The 19,938-nt window shown below is 36.3% G+C and overlaps 1 protein-coding gene across 2 annotated transcripts in view; it reads left to right on the forward strand.

Annotated features, from left to right (window-relative positions):
- Window positions 1-19,938, forward strand: part of SCAMP1 (secretory carrier membrane protein 1) — a 120,830-nt gene that overhangs the window by 78,284 nt on the left and 22,608 nt on the right. For both annotated transcript variants that reach the window (XM_021701935.2, XM_044916931.1), the window contains one exon: window positions 14,243-14,344. In XM_021701935.2, coding sequence (XP_021557610.1) covers window positions 14,243-14,344 — 102 coding nt within the window. The remainder of the gene's footprint in view (window positions 1-14,242; window positions 14,345-19,938) is intronic.

The following is a 19,938-nucleotide window of genomic DNA, read 5'->3' on the forward strand; positions in this document are numbered from 1 at the left end:
AGAGTTTGTAATTTTCCTCATATAGATCTTGTACATACTTTGTTAGATTTATACCTGCGTATTTCATTTGTTGGGTGGTATTGTAAATGGTATTGTGTTTTTAACTTCAAATTCCACTTGTTCATTACCGCTATGTGGTGGAGCAATTGATTTTTGTATATTAACATTGTATCCTGCCACTTTGCATTAATTGCTTATGAGTTCAGGAGGTTTTGTTGATTCTTTCATATTTTCTATGTAGATGATCATGTTATCTGCAAACAAAGATAGTTTAATTCCGTCTTTCTCAGTCTTTATACCTTTTGTTTGTTTTTCTTGTCCTAGTGCATTAACTTGGACTTTCAGTTTGATTTTGACACACTGTGGTAAGGGGTTCTCTTGCCTTGTTCCTCATCTTAGAGGGAGAGCTTCCCAGTTCCTCAGCATGAAGTGTGATGTTAGCTGTAGGTTTTTGTAGATAATTCACTGAGAGTTTATATCATGAATGAGTGTTGGATTTTGTCAAATGCTTTTTCTCAATCTGTTGATTCCTAGAGTCTACAATATGCATTTACAACTAATCCACATTCACTTTTAAGTAACATATACCACTTCTTGGGAGTACTTTATAATATCAAAATAATCCTAATATCTTCCTCCTTTCCTTTTTATAATTGTCATTCTTGTCACTTATATGTAAGCATTTATCTACACATAGATAAGCCTTTTTCCTTCATTTACTCCTTCTCCGATGCTCTTCCTTTAGGTGGATCTTTTTCTGACATATTATTTTCCTTCTCTCTGTAAAACTTCTTTTAATATTTCTTGCAAGGGCGGTCTGCTAGCAACAATCCCTTCAATTTTTGTTTGTTGTTTTATATCATTTTTTTCTCCTTTGCTTTTGAGGAATAATTTTACAGGGTTCAGAATTCTAGGTTGGTAGCTTTTTTTTTCTCTCAACACTAAATATTTTACTGAACTGTCTACTTCTTTGCATGATTTCTGAGGAGATATTGGATGTAATTATTACCTTTGTTTCTCTATAGCTAATGTGTTTTTTTCCTCTGGCTTTTTTCAAGATTTTTTCTTTATCTTTGAGTTTTTTGGTTTGAATATAATTTGCCTTGATGCACTTCTGTTTGGTGTTCTCTGAGCTTCCTGGATCTGTTATTTGGTAATTGACATTAATTGGGGGAAATTCTTAGTCATAATTGTTTGTAATATTCTTTCCTTTCTTTTTTCTTCTGGCATTCCTGTTTTGTATATTTTACAACTTTTATAGTTGTCCCATAGTCCTTGGATATCCTTTAATTTTTTTAAAAGTCTTTTTCTCTTTGCTTTTTATTTTTGGAGGTTGTTGTCAAGATGTCCTCAGGCTCACATTCTTTCCTCAACCATGCCCAGTCTACTAATAAGCCCATCAAAGGCAATCTTTATTTCTGCTACAGTGGTTTAGACGTTGAGCATTTCTGCTTGCTCTTTCTTCGTTTCTCCATCTCTCTGCTTACTTATATTGCTAATTTCATCTTGCATGCTGTCTACTTTATACATTGGAGGCCTATGCATATTAATCGTAGTTGTGAAATTTCTGCTGTGGTAATTCCAACATCGCAGCCATATCTGAGCTTCCTGTCTCCTCAAACTGTATTTTTTGCATTTTCATATACTTTGTAATTTTTACTTGATAGCTAGACTTGATGTACTAGGTAAAAGGAACTGCTGTAAATTTGCCTTTAGTAATATGACTTAGGGTTGTGGGGGATTTTTTAGATTTTATTTATTTCACAGAGAGAGACACAGCAAGAGAGGGAACACAAGCAGGGGGAGTGGGAGAGGGAGAAGCAGCCTTCCCGCTGAGCAGGATGCGGGGCTTGATCCCAGGACCCCGGGATCATGACCTGAGCCGAAGGCAGACAGGTAAATCGACTGAGCCACCCAGGTGCCCCAAATCTCTCTCTTTTAATTAGTGTGCTTATGTCCTTTACATTACTTGATCTGGTTGGATTAAAATCTCTCTTTTTATGAGCTGTTTTCTGTTCCAACTGTTCTTTGTTTCTTTTTCATTTTGCCTTCTTTGGGATTATTTTTAAAACATTTTATGGTTTCATGTTTTTTCATTGTTTCTACCTTTTACCAACATCTTTTTTGAGTGATGACTGAGTTTTTATAATATACATCTTTAACCTGAATCTGTGTTAAAATAATATTCTTGTTTATGTGTACTGTAAGGACCTTCCAACAGGATAGTCTCATTTTCTTACTCCATCCTTGGTGCTATTTTTGTTATATAGTTTATTTTTACATACACTAGGGACACATAGTACATCGCTATTGTTTTTGCTGCAGGCAGTCGTTTCTCTGTTAGAAGAATTAAAAATGAGGAAAAATAAATTTTGTATTTGCCTTCATTAATGCCATTTTTTTTGCTCTTCATTTAAAAAAAAATTTCCATCCCTAATTCTTTTTTTTTTTTTTAGCTTTTTTTGTTTTTTTATTATGTTATGGTAGTCACCATACAGTACATCATTAGTTTTTGATGTGGTGATCCACGATCCATTGTTTTCATATAATACCCAGTGCTCCATGCAGTATGTGCCCTCCTTAATACCCATCACCACACTAACCCATCCCCTTTCCCCCCTCCCCTCTAAAACCCTGTTTATTTCTCAGAGTCCATAGTCTCATGGTTCATCTCTCCCTCCGAGTTCCCCCCCTTCATTTTCCCATCATAATTATTTTGCCAGAAGAATTCCGTTTAATATTTCTTTTTCTTTTTTAAGATTTTTTTTTTTTTTTTTTTTGACAGAGAGAGACACAGTGAGAGCAAGAACACAAGCAGGGGGAGTGGGAGAGGAAGAAGCAGGCTTCCCGCAGAGCAGGGAGCCCGATGTGGGGCTCGATCCCAGGACCCTGGGATCATGACCTGAGCCAAAGGCAGACACTTAACGACTGAGCCACCCAGGCGCCCCTCCTTTAATATTTCTTTTAGTACAGGTCTACTGGTAACCAGTTCTCTAGTTTTTGTCTGAAAAAAATCTTTATTTTCCATTCATTTTATTAAAGATACCTTCACTGGGTATAGAATTCTTCCTTCACGGTTTTGTTTATTCAGTACTTGAAACATATCATTTTGTGTTCTGGCTTGTAAACGTTCTAATAAGTCTTCTGTAATTCTTCTTTTTCTTTCTTTCTTTTTTTTTTTTTTTTAATGTGTCTTATGCCCAGTGTGCTCTGGGCATTTTGAATGTGATCGTGTGTGGTGTGCATATGTGTATGTGGTGGTATGTGTCTTGGTTTGTATCCTTAACTGTTCTGTCATGTTCTTGGATCTGTGGTTTGGAGTCTCTTGTTAACTTTGGAAAATTCTCATTTATCATTTTTCAGATAATTTTTTTTTTTTCTTCTCTTTCCAGGAATTCTTACTACACATAATTTGGACTGTTTGATACTGCCCTACATCTTTTGGGTGCTCTATTATTTTTTTCCTCACTCTTTTTTATCTCTGCATTTCATTTTGTGTAATTTCTACAAGTTCACCCTTGGCTGTTTTGAGTGTGTTGATGAGCTTGTCAGAGGTATTCTTCTGTCTGCTTTCATGTTTTCTTTTTGCCATGTCTGTTCAGTTATTTCTTACAGCTTATATATATGCTGAGATTCTTCTTTTGTTCATTCATGTTGTCCACCTTTGTGACTTCAGTCTTGAACATATTAATCATAGTTATTTTAAATTCTTTATAGTGCTGACATCTAAGCTGTATCTGAGTTTGTTTCTTTTGATTGCTTTGTCTCTTGTCAGGCCTTCTTGTTGTACAGCCAAAGGATTGGCGACTGGTGTTTATCTTTTCCCTGGAAGGCTTGGAGGTTAATAGCTTTGTAGATAAGGGCAGTCTTGATTATAAATCCGACTGCATTTGCACAAAACAGTAGAGTTAGCCTGTCCCTTCCTCTCTTAAATCCTGGTGCACTCTTCTCTTCCTTACTATTAAATGTCCTTTGTGGCATTCTTTTTTTCTTGAATAGGGCACTTTCATCTGCCTTAAACACCTGTTCTGGCAAATATCTTTTCTTCTCAATGATTTTCTTAATGGCATCTGGGAGCTCGTCTGCTGTCTCTTGGTTGGCAGAAGCTGCTTTTCCTGTTATCTTGATATTTTTTAAGCCAAACCTTTTCCTAAAATTATCAAACCATCCTTTTGCTAGCATTAAATTCTCCAGCTTTAAATCCTTCACCTTCCTTTTGCTTTAAGTTGTCATGTAATGACCTCACTTCTTCTTGATTATGTTAGATAGATACGCCTTTATTATAGCATTCTTGCACCCACATAAAAGCTGCATTTTCAGTATGAGATAAAAAGGCATTTAGCAAAAAATGTGAGGTCTTTGCACCTGCTAGTGTAGATACAGTGATGGCTTCATGAATTTCCTTATGCTGGATTCATTTATCTTGAAATGATGGGCAGCCGCAGCTGCAGATCTCTCAACCTATGGTATGTATTAAGCAATTCAACTTTTTCTTGCAATGTCATGACTTTTCTCTGTTCTTGGAAGCACTTCCAGCATCGCTAGTTTTTATGGGTCTCATGGTGTTATTCAAGGTTTGCTATATTGTACTAAACACAATGAAAAATATGCAAGAATTGTGAGAGATCACTTTTTACTGCAGTATGCAACTTACTAGAGAGATGATCTGCTTACCCAAAGATACTAATATGACATGGTATTTTAAGCAGGTACTGGCAATACTTGAGCTCACCACAATAGCAACAGGAGGTGGGTATGAAACTGTTACAAAACTATTATATGAAACAGTATGTACTGCCATTAATTTATCATTTGATACCACATCTTTACACTTGTTTATGTGTCTCTTGACTATAAATGGTGTCATGTACAGTCTAGGTGTTGTATGCATAATATGTGATAACTTTTTATGATAAATTTATTTACTACCATAAAATATGCAAAATTGTTTAGTATCTACATATAGTTGTGTTCATGACATAACTTTCTCTTTTTTTGATATTTCTAGGCTACATGGTTTGTCTGTGTTTTCAAATTGTTGCAAATCTCCAAAAAAAATTACCAGCACATTTATTGAAAAAAATCCATGTATAAGTGGGCCTACACAGTTCAAACCTGTGTTGTTCAACGGTCAAGTGACTTTCAAGTATGCCTTTTATATTCCAGCTGAGATGAGGAAGGTGGTGTTAGCTGTAGAGTTTTAAAATCCCTAGCACTTTACAGTAGTAGAGATTTTCAGTAAATATGAAATAATTTAAGGTTGATGAGACAAATGTTTTTAAAATACCTTTTGATCAGTTAGTTCTAGATTCTTTGTTCTCTTAGCTGGTTATTTTGCACACACCTGATAATAAAAGAAAACACAAATAAGGTGAGTAGCATTGTTCCTTGAATGGCAAAAACAGGTAGGTAAGAAACATTTATATATGGTATAGTTAAGAGTAGTTTAGATATAGAACAGAGCAGAATGATACATGTGCATATATTTACTTACGTATATATAAATATATGTAATGTATCTGTAACATACATAATTTATATTAAAATAAGTAAAACCCCTTTAATAAGAAATTCAAGGTGAATTGATATTGGTGATAAAGTTTTTAGTTTATTTAATAAGAGTTATTTGTTTTCAGTAATATTCCATGAGATATATTATTTTTCTCTATGGCATTTTACTATAAGAAGCAGTACATACTTATTAACTTGCAATATGAAATTAAGATAGTTGATTTAGAATTTAAGTATATGTGAACATTTAAGGAAATAGTTGAGGGGATAAAAGGATATTTCAAAGTAGATTAAGTAATTAGGAAACTTGTTGTGTGGAAATAATAGGACTATAGATATTAAGTTGTTTAAATGGTTGACTCCTGGCTGATTTTAGCTGTTTATGCTTTCTAAATTGAAGGCAATTCAGCTGTGAGATTTTAGTTGTTAGGTAAATTTTTGCTTAATCAAGTAAAAGTTTTAGTAAATTTCAGTCCTTGTTTTCTGATAAGCTACAAAAGTATTTTTTCAGTCATAACCGCCTCGACTCTTCTTAAAAGGGAGTATTTTTAAAGAACTAAATTATTACGAATGGAAAGAAAATTTATAATCTCCCCCTATATACAAAACACTACATTGAGCATTTGAAGTTAATGTAGAGAGTGGTATCCTATTGATACATAATTGGCTTTCTTGGGCAAAATGGAAGTGAAATAATAGCCTAGGGATAGATTTATCCCATGGTTAAAAACATTAGCTTCACAGATACGCAGGCGAGTCTCAGCATTTCTTTTTTTTTTTTTTTTTTAAAGATTTTATTTATTTATTTGAGACAGAGAGAATGAGAGAGAGAGAGAGAGCACATGAGAGGGGGGAGGGTCAGAGGCAGAAGCAGGCTCCCTGCCGAGCAGGGAGCCCGATGCGGGACTTGATCCAGGGACTCCAGGATCATGACCTGAGCCGAAGGCAGTCGCTTAACCAACTGAGCCACCCAGGCGCCCGAGTCTCAGCATTTCTATTACCAGCTCTGCATTTGGATCACTTAACCTCTCTAAATCTGTTTATACATCAGTAAAATGGAGTCAGTATTATTGCCTACCTCACAGTGGGTATTGTAAACATTAAATGGATAATGCATGTGTTTGCCTTGGTCACTGACACATAATGTTCAATAAATGTTAGCTATTATTACAAAATACAGAGTCAGGTGTAGAGGATAGAGTGTTAAGTGTAGAGGTTATAGACCTTGAACCCAGGTCTAGGTTTAAAATTTCATTACATGTGAACCTTTTATTATGCATCTCTGCTTTAGGCATAGCATAGATGGGAGGAAGACAAAGTCTAGAGTCCTATGCTTTTTCATTTAGACTAATCTAGTGAGTGGTTTTTTAATGGTTTTTATGTCACAGACTCCATTATGAATCTAAAATTTTTGAGTCCTCTTTTTAAGAAAAATACACACATGCAAAATTTTATGCACAATCTGGGTGGGTTCGTGCTATTTCTTTTTAAAGCTATCTGTGGAACACCTGTTCTTGGAGAAAGAATTGATTTCAGCACAAAATTATTAGAAGGAAGATGGGGTTGCATCCCAAAGTAACTAAGACAAGGAAAGTAGCTGTACTTTGTAGTTTCCTTTTATTGTAATGTCTTTACATCAGTAAGAATTTATGTATTACTTTGTTCTCTTAGTAGTAGTGAAGTTACCAGCCATGTCCCAGAAGTGCTCAGGATCTTGTCAGAGGCCAAATATCACTTGTGTAAGCAGAATAGCCTGTGAACAAAACCGTTTTAGTGTAGTATTGTACTAGTGCAGTAGAGGTACCAACAAGTAACATTTATTGATTACTTACTGTGTGCCGATACATTTCCTGCTAAGCTCTTTATATCTGTTTCATTCATATAAAAGTAGATTCTACTGTTACTCCCATTTTGTAAATAGAAAATCTCAGATTTAGGCTTAGATTTTGCTTGAAGTTACACAACTTTTAATGGGAGACTTTTGGATTCAAACCCAAGTCTGTCTATAAAGCTACATGCTCTTAACTACTATGCCAAGTTACCGAACGTAAAATGTTTATTAGTATTTTACTTAAGTTGTGCTGCGCTCCGGTATCATGGGAGCTCCCTTATACATTTTACAAATGTAAAATTTTTGTTAGCTCTTTTGAAATGATAAGATATCTTTTCTTCTCTGCTTCCCCAAACTGTAGTTGTAATTAATATCTCTGATACTGATAGGTAATGTGAAATATACTTTTAAGATCATATAAATCTATTTCTGAGAACTTATTATGAAAATTTAGGGGAGAATTTTTTTGTTTTAAGGTGTTGTAAACAGGGCACCTGGGTGGCCCAGTTGGTTAAGCATCTGACTTCTGATTTTGGCTCAGATCATGATCTCAGCGTTGTGAAATTGAGCCCTATGTGGGGCTCTGCACTGGGTGTGGAGCCTGCTTAAGATTCTCTTTCTCTGGGGCCCCTGGGTGGCTCAGTTCATTGAGTGTCTGGCTCTTGGCTTCGGCTCAGTTTGTGATCTCCTGGGTTGTGGGATTGAGCCTTGTGGTTGGGCTCTACACTCAGTGGGGAGTCTGCTTGAGATTCTCTTCTCTCCCTCTGCCCCTCCCCTGCTCGCGTGCTCTCTTTCTCTCAAATAAATAAATCTTTAAAAAAAAAAAAAAAAAGTAGGTTGTAACTTGGCAGTATATTATTTGAAGACACTAAGCCAAATCCAACTGGCTTATTTGAGATTCAGTTTTCTACTAGACTTTGATCTGGAAGAGCTAGGATGACAAGTAGTAGAAAGCTTTATTATTGATTGATTGATTCTGATGAGGAAATAGATTACGTAGGTGGGTTTATTATAAAAACATATTCACAGTACCATAAATACTTGATTGTAAACAAGGCAGATTACAATTTAAAACTGCTTAGCTTAAATTAGTTGATAATAGTTTTTTCAAGTATATTTGTATTTTTTCTTCTTTGGCTTAAAATAGCTATATACAAGCTGGATTATTTAAAGTTTATTTCCTAATCTTTTCCTATATACAAGACCTACCCCTTTTGGTTCTGGATGCCAGCAGAAGTCCTTCTACACCCCTGATGATGTTTTTTTCTCCTGGACTCCTCATTTTGGCTCTATCCCTTTACAGCCCTTCACCAGTCTTCTGGCAGCCTTACCTGGCTTTTCCCTCAAGCATCTCAAATGAACTTGATATTCATGTGATGTTGTATTGGTCAAATTTGTTAATTTACACTTTACAGAGTTTTCCTCTCTTCTGTATATGGGAAGTTATTTATACTTAATATACTTCTTAACACTGTGATTAGCTCAGTTTTTTGCATATAAATTTTTAATAATTTTTAGGCTTTTGGCAGGGAATGTAACCCCATATTGTAAAATTGTTTTCACAGGATAGTCAGATCCATATTTTTATGTCACTTTGATATAAAGAGCTATATTTTCAGTGACTTCTTGTTTAGTTAAAAATGAAGCAACCTGGGGCACCTGGGTGGCTCAGTGGATTGAGTGTCTGCCTCTTGATTTCAGCTCAGGTTGTGATCTCAGGGTTGTGGGATCGAGCCCCACATCACATCGGGCTCTGTGCTCAGCGGGGAGTCTGCTTGGGATTCTCTCTCTCTCCCTCTCCCTCCCCCTCTGCCCCTTCCCCTACTCTCACTTTCTCTCACTTGCTTTCCCTCTCTCTCTCTCTTAAATAAATAAATCTTTTTTAAAAATGAGGCAACCTTTTTAAAATTTGAATTTGACTAATTTTGCATTTTTAATAATTTGAATAGATTATATAGAAGATTTGTGTACTCTTAGAGGTAAGAGTTCAGGTAGTTGACTAATTATATGGAGTTTATATCTCAGAGAAATTTGAAGTGTTTTAAAATTATCATTTATATTTACATGGTAGGTGTACAATGAAATGAATTTTACTGTCTCCTTGTCCACAAACAGAAAAATTGGTTAATCACATAAAGTAAACAAGATATTTTGAGAAAGGTTTCTAGCCTGTTCAAAAAAACAGAAGTAGACCAAACGGGTTTCAAAGACTTTGGGGTTTCTATTTGATCAGTTTAGTAAGCTAACTTTACATTTATATGTACTAACTGTACGTATAAAAGAGGAAGGTGAACCAATTTTAACATTCTTCAATTTGTATCTGAAAGCAATATTTTAGAAATATTTGCTTTTTAGTAGGACTTCCTTAGTAGGACTTGAAAACATATTCTGTATTTTCTAATAGATTTCTTAACTAGAGGCTGTTATTAGGCAATTGCCGCTTCTAGAATATATCTGTGAGTTTGGAACAAAGAAAGATCCTTCTTTGGGAACTGAAGCAGCTTTTGTGAAGCCTTTAGACATTATGTAGGAAGCTCTTATTCAGAGTATATATTCCCTTTATAATTTTAACCATTTTGATAATATGGTTTCTTGGTAAACAGGTAATGAAGTAAAACTCAAACAAGAAAAAGAGAATTCTAAGTTAGGATCTTTTTCTACTAAAGGGATAGGGAAATAGAAATATATTTTAGCAGTACCTACTTGAAAAGAGTAAAAAAATTGATTTATTAAAAGTGGTATTTGTTTACCAAGTTTCAGCCTGGAGAAATGAAGCGTACATGGGATTTCTATTTGTTATTAATAAAAATAGCATTTTATATTGTGAACTTTTTGTTGCTTGTTTGTTTTTTGTTGGTTGAGTTTTCTAAGTTTTATGGTCAGTAAGTAATACCAACTTTGGTGTAATATATTACTAATAAATTACTGTGAAAGGTGGAACCATTTGATTTAAATCTAATATAGAAAAAACATTCATGAACTACTAAAATCTGCTTTTTTGCACTTTGGAGAAATGGCTGATTCTAAAGCAAGGAAAATACTAAATAAGCAGAGATCAGGTACTTAAGCAAATAGAATCTAAAAGGCTAAAGCTGGAATAGTTTTAGCAACAAAATAATGATAGTGTTTAATTTTAACCTAAAGAATGAAATAAATATCCATGAGTCCATACTGATAGGAAAAAATGATGAATAAACAGATGGAGCTGAAAGGACAAATCTTACATACAGAATTCCAAATAATAATTGTGGATTCTTCTCTTTCTAAGGGTTAGAGCTTAACTGTCCTCTATTTTAGTGTGGGGTAGACTTAGTGATTCATCTTAAAAGCTGAGTGCATGTTTGCCAGGCAGGAAAGAGGACTGTATTGGGCATTTTAGACACAGTGTAAATAAAAGCATTGAAATAGCAAGACATATTCTTCCAGTCTATTATGAAGATACACACAACACACACACTGGGTTACATTATTTGAACTTCATCCTGTTCTTGGTGGATCATACATTAGAAGATATAAGCATCAACTAAGGAACCTTCCTGTAAAGACAGTTTTACAATATGACATGGAGGTGGATCTTGAAATAAGAGACTGAGAAGCAGTCTAGATTTGAGAAGAAACAGAAGTAGAAGTGGGTAATATTATAGAAGCCAAGGTCAAAGAGTGTTTAAGGAAGATCTTTAGTGTCAGATTCCATTAAAAAAAATAGAGACTTGAGAAATTTGGTTTGGAAATTCATAGATTGCCCATGATTTTGAAGTACCTCTGGAGGAATAGGTGAGGAAAGGCCAAGTTACAGTGGGTTGAGAAGTGAATGAGAAGAGGGAAGTAGAGGAAATCAAGACTTACTGAAGGGAAAGAGGGAGATCAAGTAGGTGGAAGTTTAGCAGGGGAGATAGGGTTAAAAGAAGGCTAGTTGAAGATGAGAACTATGTGTTTATACACTGGGAAAGATCCTAGTCGAAGAACTGAAGACACAAGCTAGGAGAGAAGATAAGTAACTACATAAATAGAGTGCTCCAGAGGAACTAGAATGATGGACTGAAGATTTTTATGCAAGTGTTAATTTTGAAATGAGTGATACTTCCTCCTCCCAGATAAGCAATAAGGAGGATTGGTGGTATATATAAACTTTGAAAATCATTATATGGAGAAGAAAGTTGAGGTTTATTTCTATGCCTTCTGTTTTCGTCTCTGGTGAAGAAAACAGTTTTATGTTGAGACTGAGAAAGTTGAAATGTTACGGGCCTTGAAAAATGTGTTTTGGGGTTGGGATGGTCACTGTGATGAAAAGAAAATGGAGTAAATTTGGGATGGTTGAAAATCTTGCCAAACAAATCAAATCCAATAATATGTTAAAAGGATACCATGTCATAATCAAGTGGGTAGAACTTTTCCAGGAATTCAAGGCTGGTTTAACATTTAAAATTAATTAGCATAATTCACCATATTATATGATTATCTTGATGTAGAAGCATTTGACAAAGTACAATAGTCAATCACTCATGATGAAAATATTCAGTAAACTTAGAAAAACGAGAACTTTAGCAGGGCACCTGGGTGGCACAGTTGGTTAAGTGTCTGACTCTTGTTTTTGGCTGAGGTTGTGATCTCAGGGTTGTGGGATCGAGCTCTGTATCGGACTCTGCACTCAGGGTAGAGTCCGCTTGAGACTCTCTCTCCCTCTCCTTCTGCTCCCTGCCCCCCCCCCCCCTGGTTGCCCCCTCTCCCCTTTTCTAAAAAAAAAAAAAAAATCTTAAAAAAAAAAAAAAAAAAGAACTTTCTCCACTTGGTCAAGAGCATCTCTGAAAAACTGTAACAGCTAACACCATACTTAATGGTGAAAGACTGAATCTTTCTACCAAGATCAAGAACAAGATAAAGATGTTCATTCTCAACACTTCCATAAAACATTGTTGTGGAAGTTCTGTCCAATATAAACAGGCAAGAAAAAGAAAGAAAAGCATCCAGATTAGAAAGGAAGAAGTAAAACTGTCTTTATTTGCAGATCATTTGGTCATTTGTGTAGAAAATATAAATGGAGACATATACTTTGTTAATGGTTGGGAAGACTTGATGTTATTGTGGTGTGAATTCTCTCAAAATGGATCTGTAAATGCAATGCAATTTCAATAAAAACCCCAGCATGTTTTATAGAATCAAACAAGGTGATTCTAAAAGGCATATAGAAATGTAAAAGCCTAGGGCGCCTGGGTGGCTCAGTTGGTTAAGCGACTGCCTTCGGCTCAGGTCATGATCCCGGAGTCCCGGGATCGAGTCCCGCATCGTGCTCCCTGCTCAGCAGGGAGTCTGCTTCTCCCTCTGACCTTCCCCCCTCTCATGTGCTCTCTCTCTCTCTCACTCTCTCAAATAAATGAATAAATAAAATCTTTAAAAAAAAATGTAAAAGCCTAGAATAACCAAAACAACTTTGAAAAAGGACAAGAAATTTGGAGAGCTAACATTACTTAATTTGAAGACTTAATAGGAAACCCTTGAAAGACACTCTGCAAAGAATGAAAAGATAAACCAGAGACTGAGAGACCAATCCTGCCAAACATGTATTTGATAAAGGACTGGTACATGCAAATGCACAAAACCTAACAGAGGAAAAAACAGTCAAAACCTTGGGAAAAGATTTTAACAGTCCACCACAGAAGATAGATGGATGGCAAAAGGCAATGAAAAAGAGCTTAACGTTAGCTATTAGGAAAATGCAAATTCAAACCAAAAGAGATAGTTATTATATACCTACTAGAATGGCTAAAATTTAAAGGATTGACCATACTCAAGTGTTGGTGATATGTGGAGGAACTGGCATACTCCTACGGTGCCACTGGGACCATAAAATAGAATAACTCCTTTGGAAAACAGTTTGGCAGTTTCTTAAAAAGTTAAACATATACCTATCATGTGATCTAGCCATTCTACTTTTAGGTAGTTACCCAAGAGAAAAGGAAATTTATGTTCATGTGAAGACTTATACATGGATGTTAATAGCCTCTTTATTTGTAATAGTAAAACACTAGAAACTATCTAAAAGTCTATCAGTAGGTGAATGAATTGACAGACTGTGGTGTATCTGTACAGTGAAGTGCTACTCAGTGAAAAGGAATGAACTCTTGATGCGTGCAACAAAACGAGTGAATCTCAAAATAATTGTGCTGAGTGAAAGAAAGCAGACAAAGTATATACTGTATGATCTCATTTATTTAAAATTCTAAAATATGAAAACTATAGTGACAGAAAGCAGTGGGTGGGATGAAGAGGGAGGGATTATCAAGGTTCACAAGGAGACTTTTGGGGAATGCTTACTATTTTGATTGAAATAGATGCATGGGTATATACATATGTCAGACCATATCAAATTGTGTATTTAAAATTTGCAGTTTATAATGGGGCGCCTGGGTGGCTCAGTCGTTAAGTGTCTGCCTTCGGCTCAAGTCATGATCCCAGGGTCCTGGGATCGAGTCCCACATCGGGCTCCCTGCTCAGTGGGGAGTCTGCTGCTCCCTCTCCCTCTTCCTGCCACTCTGCCTACTTGTGCTCTCTCAGTCAAATAAATTAAAAAATCTTTAAAAAAAATAAAATAGTTGCAGTTTGTTGTATGTCAATTAAATTCAGCAAAAGTCTTTAATAATTTAAAAGGAAACAAAAACTTTTTTGCCAAGATGTTTGTGATACAGTTGAAAAGTGAAAGGACAAAAAATGAGTTAAAATGTCATTGAGTATTTGGAAAAAGGGTTCACATACATTATCTTGGTAGCCTTAAGTAGTTGCCAGTGGTATTTTTATTTCTCAGTGTTTGATTGTCTTTCTTCATGTGAATTGTGAATATAAAGGTATTGAGAAAAATGACACTTTACTCTTCTTTCTCTCCCTTTTTTTTTTTTTTTTTTAAAGGAGTGACAGTTCATTCAGATTCTTTGTATTCTTCTTCGTCTATATATGTCAGTTTGCTGTTCATGTACTCCAAGCTGCAGGATTTCATAATTGGGGCAACTGGTAAGTCATTTACTTTAAGTACTCTAGTTTTAATCTGTTTATCTAGTATCTCTACATAATTTTGGCTTCCTAAAAATAGTTAACATAGAAAAGCCAGATTAGCAAAAGTAAACAAATGCAAAAATAGTAAAAAATGCAATTTAAAAAATGTCAAAGGCATGTAACCTTTGGGCAAACCATTCTACTGAAAATTATGTTGCCATTTTTTAAAAACAGCGTATTATATCTAGTTTAAAAATGTGTATATAAAGGGCACTAAGAGGAAGAGTAAAAAGGATCCTGAGGAGTGGTCAAATACCTGGGCCAAAGATTGTGGAAGGGAGAGAAAAGAACTTCTAGGACTTTAAGGAAAAGGGTATCTATTATGTGTAAAGCACTATTTTAGGTATAGAGACATATGTTTCCATACACACACAAATACACACATATGCACATGGACACTTATCTTTGAAAAATGGGATCCCTGCAATGCTCACTCTGTGGGAGACCCTCAGAAACTGAAACTAAATTATTTAGACTCAGGCTAGGAGATAATGGCAGATGGGTATGGCTCTTCATACACTTTGGAGCAAACATTCCTTGAATGAAATGGTGGGTGGAAGAATATACATCTCTAAAATTATCACTCCCTCTCTTCTATTATAATTGAGTTGCATACTGTTGAATTCTTATAAGCAAAAGTATGTACAAGGCAACTTTGCTGCAGTGTTTACAAAAACTAAGGATGTAAGTAGAGTATACTGAGGACTTAAATTTAGTGTGCTAGTTCTGAATCACAGTGGAGACTGGCAGTCAGACAACTATAGGTAGCTTTGTGGATCCCTTAATGCTCATGCATACATGCAGAGAATTTATGTGGATACTTTATTATTATTTTTTTTAAGATTTTATTTATTTGCGAGAGAATGAGAGACAGAGAGCATGAGAGGGAGGAAGGCCAGAGGGAGAAGCAGACTCCCGCCGAGCAGGGAGCCCGACGCGGGACTCGATCCCGGGACTCCAGGATCATGACCTGAGCCGAAGGCAGTCGCTTAACCGACTGAGCCACCCAGGCGCCCTATGTGGATACTTTAAATCAGTTCTAAAAAAACCCATACATTATCATTTCAAATAGTGTATTTAGTCTTTGGCATATGAGGGAAAGGAAATGTTTTAAATGTTTAATTTAAAAATATACTGCTTATGTTAACAGCACAAGTTTTTTTTTATTCTTATGAAATTGAAGTAATTTCTTTTGCTTTTTAGCACAAATTTAGAAAGAAGTGTTAAAATTGAGCATAACACTGTGTAGTGGCCACATAGCAAGTAGACTGCTAGTGAGGGGGGCATATAGGATGATGTGTTTTAAGATATCTAGACCTCCTGTGATTCAGCAGATTCTTAAAAAATTAAAAAATTTTATTTATTTTGAGATAATTGCAGATTCACATAGTTATAAGAAATAATACTGTTTACCCAGTTTTTTCCATTGGTAACATCTTACAAAACCATTGTGTCATGTCAAAACCAGGATCTTGACATTATAAAGATAAAGAACACTTCCATCACCAAAGGATCTCCCATGTTGCCCTTTTAGAGCACATTCACTTCCCTCCTGCCCTCATTTCCTTCTTAACCCCAGTAGTCACTAATCTGTTCATCATTTCTATTATTTTGTCATTTCAAGAATGTTATGTAAATGGAATCACAGGGTATGTAACTTTTGTCTTTTTGTGCTTGGCATAGTTCTCTGGAGATTCATCTAGGTCATTGTGTGTATCGGTAGTTTGTTCGTTTTTATTCCTGAGTAAAACTGTGGATGTACTACAGTTTAATCATTCACCAGTTGAAGGACTCTGGACTCTTTCTAGTTTTAGGCTTAGCCTCTGTAAACATTTGTGAACATCCATTTTCACTTCTCTGTGATAAATACCAAAGAGTATAATTGTTGGTTCATATGGAAATTGCATGTTTAGTCTTTTTTTTTTTTTTTTTAAGATTTTATTTATTTATCTGAGACAGAGAGAATGAGAGAGACAGAGAGCACATGAGAGGGGGGAGGGTCAGAGGGAGAAGCAGACTCCCTGCTGAACAGGGAGCCTGATGCAGGACTCGATCCCGGGACTCCAGGATCATGACCTGAGCCGAAGGCAGTCGCTTAACCAACTGAGCCACCCAGGTGCCCCGCATGTTTAGTCATTTTTAAGAAACTAACAGACTGTTTCTCAGAATGGCATTGCCGGGTTACATTCCCACCAACAGTGTATGAGTGACTTAGCCTTCACGTCCTGACCAGCACTGGTGGTGTCACTTTTGAAAGTTTTAGCTATTCTGATAGATGTATAGTGATAGCTCACTGAGGTTTTAAGTTGTATTTCTCCAGTGACTCAAGATGTTGAACATCTTTTCATGTGATTATTTTCTTCTTTATATTCTCTTGATGAAACATCTTTTCATGTCTTTTGCCCATTTTCTTTTTTTTTAAATTTTTTAAAATTTTATTTTGTTACGTTAATCACCATACATTATATCATTAGTTTTTGCTGTAGTGTTCCATGATTCATTGTTTGCGTATAACACCCAGTGCTCCATTCAATACGTGCCCTCTTTAATACCCATCGCCAGTGGTGCATGGGTGGCTCAGTCATTAAGTGTCTGCCTTCAGCTCAGGTCATGATCCCAGGGTCCTGGGATCGAGCCCCATATCGGGCTCCTTGCTCGGCGGAAAGCCTGCTTCTCCCTCTCCCACTCCCGCTGCTTGTGTTCCCTCTCTCGCTGTGTGTCTCTCTCTCTCTGTCAAATAAATAAATAAATAAGTAAAATGTTAAAAAAAAAAAATACCAATCACCAGGCTAAACCATCCTCCACCCCCTACCCTCTAGAACTCTGTTTGTTTCTCAGAGTCCATAGTCTCTCGTGGTTCGTCTCCCCCTCTGACTTCCCCCCCTTCATTTTTCTCTTCCTACTATCTTCTTTTTTTTTTTTTTTAAACATATAATGTATTACTTCTTTCAGAGGTACAGGTCCATGATTCATCAGTCTTACACAATTCACAATGCTCACCCATAGCACATACCCTCCCCAATGTCTGTCACCCAGCCACCCCATCCCTCCCACCCCCCACCACTCCAGCAACCCTCAGTTTGTTTCCTGAGATTAAGAATTCCTCATATCAGTGAGATCATATGATACATGTCTTTCTCTGATTGACTTATTTTGCTCAGCACAATACCCTCTAGTTCCATCCACGTCGTTGCAAATGGCAAGATTTCGTTGTTGTTTTTTTTGATGGCTGCATAATATACCATTGTATATATATACCACATCTTTTTTATCCATTCATCTGTCGATGGACATCTTGGCTCTTTCCATAGTTTGGCTATTGTGGACATTGCTGCTATAAACATTGGAGTGCACGTACCCCTTCGGATCTCTACATCTGTATCTTTGGGGTGAATACCCAGTAGTGCAATTGCTGGGTCATATGGTAGCTCTATTATGAACTTTTTGAGGAACCTCCATACTGTTTTCCAGAGTGGCTGCACCAGCTTGCATTCCCACCAACAGTGTAGGAGGGTTCCCCTTTCTCCGCATCCTCGCCAACATCTGTCGTTTCCTGACTTGTTAATTTTAGCTGACTGGTGTGAGGTGGTATCTCATTGAGATTTTGATTTGGATTTCCCTGATGCCGAGCAATGTTGAGTACTTTTTCATGTGTCTGTTGGCCATTTGGATGTCTTCTTTGCAAAAATGTCTGTTCATGTCTTCTGCCCATTTCTTGATTGGATTCTTTGTTCTTTGGGTGTTGAGTTTGATAAGTTCTTTATAGATTTTGGATACTAGCCCTTTATCTGATATGTCATTTGCAAATATCTTCTCCCATTCTGTCGGTTGTCTTTTGGTTTTGTTGACTGTTTCCTTTGCTGTGCAAAAGCTTTTTATCTTGATGAGGTCCCAATAGTTCATTTTTCCCCTTGCTTCCTTTGCCTTTGGCGATGTTTCTAGGAAGAAGTTGCTGCGGCTGAGGCCGAAGAGGTTGCTGTCTGTGTTCTTCTCTAGGATTTTGATGGTCTCCTGTCTCACATTTAGGTCTTTCATCCATTTTGAGTCTATTTTTGTGTGTGGTGTAAGGAAATGGTGCAGTTTCATTCTTCTGCATGTGGCTGTCCAATTTTCCCAACACCATTTGTTGAAGAGACTGTCTTTTTTCCATTGGACATTCTTTCCTGCTTTGTCAAAGATGAGTTGACCATAGAGTTGAGGGTCCATTTTTGGGCTCTCTATTCTGTTCCATTGATCTATGTGTCTGTTTCTGTGCCAGTACCATACTGTCTTGATGATGACAGCTTTGTAATAGAGCTGGAAGTCCGGAATTGTGATGCTGCCAGCTTTGCTTTTCTTTTTCAACATTCCTCTGGCTATTTGGGGTCTTTTCTGGTTCTATACAAATTTTAGGATTATTTGTTCCATTTCTTTGAAAAAAATGGATGGTATTTTGATAGGGATTGCATTAAATTTGTAGATTGCTCTAGGTAGCATTGACATCTTCACAGTATTTGTTCTTCCAATCCATGAGCATGGAACGTTTTTCCATTTCTTTGTGTCTTCCTCAATTTCTTTCATGAGTATTTTATAGTTTTCTGAGTACAGATTCTTTGCCTCTTTGGTTAGATTTATTTCTAGGTATCTGATGGTTTTGGGTGCAATTGTAAATGGGATCGACTCCTTAATTTCTCTTTCTCCTGTCTTATTGTTGGTGTATAAGAATGCCACTGATTTCTGTGCATTGATTTTATATCCTGCCACTTTACTGAATTCCTGTATGAGTTCTAGCAGTTTTGGGGTGGAGTCTTTTGGGTTTTCCACATAAAGTATCATATCATCTGCAAAAAGTGAGAGTTTCACTTCTTCTTTGCCGATTCAGATGCCTTTTATTTCTTTTTGTTGTCTGATTGCTGAGGCTTGGACTTCTAATACTATGTTGAATAACAGTGGTGATAGTGGACATCCCTGCCGTGTTCCTGACCTTAGGGGAAAAGCTCTCAGTTTTTCCCCATTGAGAATGATATTCTCTGTGGGTTTTTCATAGATGGCTTTTATGATATTGAGGTATGTACATTCTATCCCTACACTGTGAAGAGTTTTAATCAAGAAAGGACACTGTACTTTGTCATATGCTTTTTCTGCGTCTATTGAGAGGATCATATGGTTCTTGTTCTTTCTTTTATTAATGTATTATATCCCATTGATTGATTTGCGGATGTTGAACCAACCTTGCAGCGCAGGGATAAATCCCACTTGGTTGTGGTGAATCATCCTTTTAATATACTGTTGGATTCTATTGGCTAGTATTTTGGTGAGAATTTTGGCATCCATGTTCATCAGGGATATTGGTCTGTAGTTCTCCTTTTTGGTAGGGTCTTTGTCTGGTTTTGGGATCAAGGTAATGGTGGCCTCATAAAACGAGTTTGGAAGTTTTCCTTCCATTTCTATTTTTTGGAACAGTTTCAGAAGAATAGGTATTAATTCTTTAAATGTTTGGTAGAATTCCCCTGGGAAGCCATCTGGCCCTGGGCTCTTGTTGGGAGATTTTTGATTACTGCTTCAATTTCCTT

This window comes from Neomonachus schauinslandi, chromosome 7 (genome assembly GCF_002201575.2).
Source record: "Neomonachus schauinslandi chromosome 7, ASM220157v2, whole genome shotgun sequence".
Classification (NCBI taxonomy): Eukaryota; Metazoa; Chordata; class Mammalia; order Carnivora; family Phocidae; genus Neomonachus; species Neomonachus schauinslandi.